Here is a 7,773-nt window from a genome sequence, read left to right on the forward strand (position 1 = left end):
TGGAGATTGGAGGTTTGGACATGCGCGGCTGATGAAAATTGGGAGTTGAGAGGTGTTTTTGATGAAATTGAAAGAAGAAGGACTAACATGATGATCGACCTAAAGTTGATGGGGGTAAACTGAAATTAGTCCTATAAATAATGAGTAGATTTTCATCAAGGATGTAGTGTGTAGTTATAAGAAAAAATTGTAACGTGTAGTTTATAATTTAAAAAAGAAAAAGAAAAAAAAAAGGACCTTTTGCCAAATACAAGCCAACTAGTTATATGAAAACCTGCATCTTCTAAATTATTGAGTTTAGATTAAATAGGTCATGCAATATGATCGTTGGATATGAGAAAGGAAAAAAATATATGGATATTGCAAAATTTTATTTGTTTTCGTCTTCAATTTGACATTGTTCCATGTAGTCAATCATTATGCACTAAATATGTCCAACATAAACAATTCGTATTTGTAATTAACAAACCATGATTATGAATACCCAGATGATAATGAATTTGGCTATAAGTTTCAAAACTAATATACTTGGCCTATAGTAAACTATTAATAAACTCACCTGTGAAGATGTCGATATGTGACCGAAACATTTGTTTAAATGATGGTTAGTTTCGTATTATGAAGCTAACCGGTTAGCTCTAAAGCGCCTATTTTATAATTAAGTAACATGAGTTTTTAAATAAAGAAAAAGATTTATTAAGAAGCATTTGTTATTTAATGTATTATATTGAAATATTTTTTTTCAAAAATTTATTATTTGTATTTTTTTCTTTATAAAAAAAGCTATTTAGGGGGTGTATTGTATTTGAATTCATACAAACTTATTTTAATCAACTGACTTTTTGAAAAGTCTACAGACTCTTTGAAAAGTTCATAGACTTTCACTGATTTCTAAAATCTACAGATTTCATATGAATGACTTATGTAGATATCTCAATACTTACAGAGTTACAGGAAAGAAAAAAAAGAAGATGCAATGACAAACACATAATGGCACCAATTATAAGTTTAGTGCTCATCTATCTAATTTCGATGCATACAGTTGTAATATTTGATTGAAATACATAAACATAGGTAACATAAAAGATTATATTAACTTAACAACACGTATATTTGTACGTAAACTAAAGACACATGTTCTAAAATGGGACATTAGATGTTCACAAGTTTAATTCATGTACGTAAATATAATAATATAATCATGTGGTTCTAATATCAAGAGTTAGTAGATAATTTTTAGGTTATCGAGGGTTTCAAGCATTACAATTGAAAGACAACAAAATGTTAACATTAAAAAAACATTGAAAAAAATAGGTAGAATAGAACGTTGATAGCACAAAATATTATTAAAAAAATGATGTATCGTATGATCAACCTATTCACATGTAAAGAGAAAGTCTGTCGTAGACTTTTCCAAATCTTTGCTCTAGTAGATAGAAAAATATTGAAGTTTGGTGTGTGTATTTACACTACAAAGTCCACAATTATTCATGAGTTATTATTTCCATAAGTATGAATGGTATTTTGAATACATCTGAACTTCTATTCATTTTAAAAACTCTTAACTGAATACCCCTGAACTTTGGTGGAATTCATAATGATTTTTAAAAATCTAGTTGAATACACCCAGACTTTGATTGATTTTTAAAAGTCTGTATTGAATACACTTAAACTTTCAAATTCCATAGACTTTTTTAAAACTTTCACTAATTCCATATACAATACACCCCCTTAGTTTGTTTTAAGTCTTATCGAAGTTCATTAAGGAAATAAAAAACTCAATAAAAAAAAAGAAATAAAAAAGCAATCTATAAGAAAAAAGGAAATAAAAAGCAATTAAATAATTGTTTCCAAAATAAAAGAGATGTTAAAAGCATATGAAGCCAAAATACTAGCAGAACCCTATTTGAACAGAAACCATTTCCAGATCTGCTTCTTCTTCCTTCCATCTTCATTCATTGCTTCCATTGTTTTTCTAATTTAACCACAACAATTAAATCGAACCAAGACATTGCTTCCCTATCTTCATTCCTTCCGATCTTCATTGCTTCCATTGTTTTTCTAATCTCCACCTTAGATGTACTTCCGGTAGTGGCCATTGTTGGTGGCCATGATATCCGATCAAATCGCGACTCCATATATGATGAAATCTCCGCCGTTACTTCGATAGCCATCGTTACCCTCCTCCTCTACGAAGCATACCCTTTTGATTTTCATTTATTCCCCAAAAGTCCAAAACCCAGATAACTTGTCAACATCTATATTTTACCTATGATGGGTAAATTTGATCTGTTGAATCAACATTTATGAGTGACCACGTTTTTCTTTTTTTAATTCTCTTAACAACATTAGTATTGGGGTTAGTGTCATGTAAGGGATTAGATCAAACGAACGGTTGAGATTAAATTTTGATACTTGGTTTACTTGAACCTTGGTGCATTGAAGAACTTTCGATTGAGCTATTTAAACCGGTGAATGACTAATACAAGTTTGAATGGAAACCTCATTGCAGATCGAGCTTAGATTTTTATTCCTTGCAAGTTTGAATTGCTCCTGAATGGTTGGATGACTTGAATCATTTTCTATATTCAACAAGCACTATCCAAACAGTCCAAAGGATTTAGGTTCCCTAGGTCACTATTTCATGACTGGCAATAGTTCTTCGGAGCATTCTGATAATATATAGTTTCATAATTAATAGAACCTGAAATTGTCGCAGAAAAGATAAGAAACTAACAAAGGGTCAAAGGGATCCATAATGGGCCATTTTGATAGGTTAGGATTAGAACAATCAACGCACTCGACGGTGTTGAGAATGAAGTTCATAGGGACAGACATGTCCTTTTCTACAGCTCGCCGGAGAAGATGGACGGAAACCTAGCTATCTCTCTGGCACCTAGACCTGAGTAAAACAGCCTCGAACGATTTCGACCTGAAATTCTCATTTTCGAATAGAAGAAGCGCTTTGATTTTGGGCTCTTCTGAAAAAAAATAAAAATAAAAATAAAAATAAAAGGTGGAGTGGGCCTTACACGGGCTAAGGGGAGTCTTACTATGGCTAGGCGGAACCCACTTTCGTTGGGCCTAGGCAGGTTGTTGGCCCACCTTAGGAAAACAAAAAAAAAACCCTATAAACAAAAAAAAACTATACAGTCATATACTGATACCCATAGAACCAAATCGCAGCGGTCTAATCAATGGCACCCAAAACCCGGCAACGCCGGCGGTACTTGAGGATTAATAGGCCTAGAGAACCAAAGAAACAAACCCTATCAAACAGCCGGAACTGGATTGATCTTCCAGACGACATCACGGCTTCGATTCTGTCACGTCTGTCAATGTTCGATATCCTTGAGAGAGCTCAGATGGTGTGCCTGACATGGCGCCGGATCTGCAAGGACCCTCTGACGTGGCGCACCATCCGCATGGAGTTCGATATTCATCTCCCCCAAGAAAAGGTCAATGGAAATTTCACTTCAGACAAAAGAGAAAAGCATCTGCGCAAGTCATTCAGTGCACATAAGATGTGCCGCCACGCCATTCATCTTAGCTTTGGCAATCTCGTCGATATCAGCATCCGGAACTGTGGCACAGATGAGCTCCATCAGCATATGACTGACAGGTATTTGATTTCTTTCTTCAGCTTAAAGTTTTGCAATATGTACATGGTTCTACATTTTGGAATTTCTATGTGTATTTATTTAGATGAATGTTCTAGTTTTTGTGTTACGGCAAACATGTTCACCCATAACCTTCCTTTCAACAGCTCGAGGGGAATCAGACGCCTCAGTATTGTGTTTTCAGCTCACATAACAATGAAGGGACTGAGTAAAGTGGCTTTGAAGATTCCGCTGTTGGAGGATCTTGAAATCTCATACATCCCAAAGAGTTGTAACCCTTTCGAACGATACCCTTACAAAGAACACGAATCTCTTCAAGTGATTGGCCATTCTTGCCCTCTTTTGAAATCATTGAGATGGAACAAGCATGAAGGGGATATTTTCACATTCAGTGACAATTGTGATGCATTTGCGATAGCCAGAACAATGCATGGCTTACAGAATCTCCAGCTTTTTGGAAATTGGCTGAGCCATCAGGGTTTACACGACATTCTTGAAGGTTGTCCGCGTCTTGAATCACTTGATCTCCGTGAATGTATACATCTTCGTCCTTCAAAGCAATGGGGTTGGCGCGTCAAAGGTCGTTCACATCTTGAAGATTTGAGGACAAGATGTTTTGAACGAATTAAGAATCTGAGGCTTCCTGAGGACTCTACAGATGATTATGAGCATATTGTCATTCATGGAATTGTTAACACAGAATACTGGGAATATATGAAAGATGTGATGATCTAGCTTAGAATACTTGCTGGAATGTTGTCTGTTGAAGGAAGTTATTGTTTTCCTTAGTCCTACGTACTAGGAAGTTGTGAGAAATACTTGGCTGCGGTGACTCATATTCGGCCGCTTGCTAACTGTTCTCTTCACTTAACTTTGATCTTAATCATATTTTGTTCAAATACGAATAGCTAGAAGCTCAAATTATAATAGTGTCTTCCATGCTCATGACTACTGTTTTCTATATTGTTGATAGAAGTGGCTGGCTGGCTGGCTGGACTCTTTTAATCCGAACAAGACAGCTGAGAGCGTCTAGATATAGTTAAGCTTAAGGAAATGGATTTGAGGGAAAGCTGGTTAAGATGGTGAGAATTGGAGATTGCAAAGCTCAAAACGAGATGGTGAGAAACGTAACTGGGAAGATATACAGAAAATGGAATATTCTTGGGCTGTAGCACTCCAAGAATCACAGAAGTTGTTACCGACTTCACCTATGAAGGTTACACAGTTTCAAAAGGATGGAATTGTCTCGTTGTTTAAAGGTATACTGGTCCTCCAGCAGCAGGAATAAAACTGCAGAGCATTTTACATTTTCACAGCACCGGAAGAGTTTGATCCGAGCAGGTTTGAAAATGGAAAGGCTGCTCCAGCTTACTCGAACATCCCATTTGGAAGCAGTTCTCGAATCTGTCAAGCTCTTAGTGAATCCTGTTCCAGAAGAAGGGTTTCACATTCCGTCTCCAACCTTACAATAAGTTGGCCTCAGCAGAAGGGATTCATATTCACCTCCAATCTTATTTAGCGTGAGGGGGCATTTTAATAATCGACATAACAAACTTGAAAATGAGCATGCCAGAGAGGGGATTGAGTATCAAAATGTATAATGCAAAAGATAAGATGCTGCTGGTTCATAAATCGGAGTGTTTCAAATGCATGAATTTATTATTATTCTGTGTACACATATCAAAAGTATGCCCTAGCTATACAGAGAAAAATGTTTTAAGCTACGAAGGCAAGAAGCACACCACCAGACAACCAGAAATATGCCATGCAAATAGACTATCATCTCAAAAGACTGCATCTATACATCCGAATGATGACTTATAACAACACGTAATGAACAATGAATAATATTATGTAGCCCAAACGATAGGTGTACTTGACTATTGTGGTTTATAGTAGCCACTCTGGTTTGGAGGGTATTGAGGTGGGATGGTGTAAGGAGGTCGCGGATGCGATCCAGATTGTTGTGCGTTGTAGTATGGACCCCGCCACCCTGGATAAGCAGGTTGACCATATTCATGGCTTGCAGGGGGCTGTTGCTGTGGAGGTGGGTATGGACTACCAGCTTGAGGGGGTGGGTATGGACTACCAGCTTGATGGGGAGGGTATGGACTACCAGCCTGAGGAGGTGCATGGTACGGAGGAGGCATCTGCTGCGTTGAGTAGGGGGGAGGCTGAGAATAACCTGGCTGCTCAGGTGGTCGGTAGTAGGATGTTTGAGGACGTGGATCAGTTTGCTGTTGTGGACCAGATCTTTGACTTTGACTTCCCGCAGAAGGATAGTTGTACGCAGCTGAGTTTTTAGAATCCTGGAAATTGAGACCTGCCATCTGTTTGTGCACATCTTCAATCATTTCCTGGCACTGGATATTTCTAGTCATCACAAAGTCACTGCACTGCTGCTTTACATTAGTTATTGCATCCTGTTGGAAAAATGATGAAAGAAATTAGAAATCCACCAATGCTTATTGTGCCTCACACTGCAAGACAATAAATTTAGCAGCAGTTGAACAAACAAATTACCTGAAGAGTAACATAAAACTTCAAACCCTCGTTTATGTTATCCTTAATCTCACGGTACTTTCCTATGGCAGCTTGAATCTGCTTGTAACATTTCTCACGAGATGCTGGGACAAGTTCAGGGGGTAAAAAATCAGAAACAAAACCAACATGAAAAAGGAAAAAAAAATGAAAGAGAAGCATACACTTTTATTAAGATAACACTCGATTGGAATGGCATATAAACCAGTTGCAGAGTTAATAAATGATTACGTTTTATTCTGGAGATTTTAGAGCCTTTTTGTGTGGAGATTCAGAGCTTAAACATAGACAGATTGAGATATAGGTGCACCCAACAACTTAGACAAGTACCCTCGCCAAGCTCATATTAATATGTCGATAAGGGTAGGGCAAATACTAGCATATTACATGAGAAGTCAAGTCTCACGAACGGTGAAATGACCTAACTACGAGAGCCTGTGTGAACAAATTAACTAAGACTCTTTGTTCACCAGCTAACCATAAGTAACCAGATTCCTCGATCAGCATATTTCTACAACTTACCCATTCCATTATGCATCGATAATTGTTACCCTCAAACCATACAACCCATATGAAACAAGTAAAAAAGCCAAATAATAAAATACTTACCTTTGTAATCTTCAAGATTGAAGACTGCAGCAAACTCATCATTTTGGGCCTGCAGATGACAAACAATATGTATCAGTTATGAGATGTTTAGGAAATAACATCCATTTTCATTTATTTAGAATAAAACTTTCTCCAACTGTTTAGGACATCACATGTCTGTAATTAACGCAATGAACAATACTACACATGAATCCCAAACTATTGAGATTATGACACCCTGGTCACAGAACACCCTATTTTCATAGGATGTATCCAATCAAACACAGGCATCTCACTCTCAAATAAAGGGTATTATCATTGTTCTCATAAAACCTCCTCCAGGATGGTAAAAGGAATTGAGCCTCAGTGTATCACACTTCAACCATTTAAAACCTTGACCCTCTCACCCACCAGTATACTGAATTTTTCTTTTCAAAGTTCAAGATTGCAAAAATCAAGAGCAAGACTAATAGTATATATTCGGCCAGACTGTTTATCCGGCCATGTAGTTATAACATAATACAATAGGCATACAGACTGTAAAACATCACTTGTTGCAACACAGGGAAGACAGATGTTGGAAAAATAAGATTGAAGAAAGAACTGGACCTGGATTTGCAGCAATAATTGTTCTTGTGCCTCAATATTGTGGCCAATATCTTCACTTATAAGATCATATTTTGATATCTCCTTCCTGAAAAGATCCTCATAGGAGCCAGTTGATGTCATCAACTTAGGAAGTATGTCATCCTGAGGCCACAAATAAATAATAAGGGCAAGAAAGCACTAACTTAAGAAGCAATGCAGCACATTAATGAGGTGTTGCAGGGATAAAGAATGTATTCAGAAGAAGCCAAAAATCCAAGCTGGTAAATAACTTAGCAATCAAAGAATTCTAAATTATTCTATGGTTTCAACAAAACTGTCCACGTAGTCAATAACTTAACAACACAATGAGTAGCAAACAAGAGAGAAGCATTTGAACAAGATTAAGTTGCTAAGTTTTTTTTTTTTTTGGGGGGGG

At 36.8% G+C, this 7,773-nt stretch overlaps 2 protein-coding genes across 2 annotated transcripts in view; one reads left to right on the plus strand and one right to left on the minus strand.

The window, feature by feature from the left end:
* Positions 1–3,169: 3,169 nt before the first annotated feature.
* On the plus strand, positions 3,170–5,000 carry LOC101297147 (putative F-box/LRR-repeat protein 23-like). Its single transcript, XM_004298962.1, has 2 exons — positions 3,170–3,622; positions 3,767–5,000. The coding sequence occupies exons 1-2, from the start codon at positions 3,198–3,200 to the stop codon at positions 4,353–4,355; spliced, it is 1,014 nt and encodes a 337-aa protein (XP_004299010.1). The 5' UTR covers positions 3,170–3,197; the 3' UTR covers positions 4,356–5,000.
* A 219-nt stretch (positions 5,001–5,219) lies between these two features.
* LOC101297438 (ALG-2 interacting protein X-like) overlaps positions 5,220–7,773 on the minus strand; it is a 5,397-nt gene continuing 2,843 nt past the window's right edge. Inside the window, exons 5-8 of the mRNA XM_004298963.1 lie at positions 7,359–7,499; positions 6,771–6,819; positions 6,144–6,247; positions 5,220–6,043 (exon numbers count right to left, since the gene is read on the minus strand). Of these exons, the coding sequence (XP_004299011.1) occupies positions 5,501–6,043; positions 6,144–6,247; positions 6,771–6,819; positions 7,359–7,499 (837 nt within the window). The 3' untranslated portion in view covers positions 5,220–5,500. The remainder of the gene's footprint in view (positions 6,044–6,143; positions 6,248–6,770; positions 6,820–7,358; positions 7,500–7,773) is intronic.

The sequence above is a fragment of the Fragaria vesca genome, linkage group LG5 (assembly GCF_000184155.1).
Source record: "Fragaria vesca subsp. vesca linkage group LG5, FraVesHawaii_1.0, whole genome shotgun sequence".
In the NCBI taxonomy this organism is placed as follows: Eukaryota; Viridiplantae; Streptophyta; class Magnoliopsida; order Rosales; family Rosaceae; genus Fragaria; species Fragaria vesca.

Excerpts from the sequence above, each read along its gene's own strand:
- LOC101297147 (XM_004298962.1), top strand. The coding sequence starts at position 3,198 with ATGGCACCCAAAACCCGGCAACGCCGGCGGTACTTGAGGATTAATAGG. Across the intron at positions 3,623-3,766 it reads CATCAGCATATGACTGACAG|CTCGAGGGGAATCAGACGCC; the intron begins GTATTTGATTTC and ends TCCTTTCAACAG.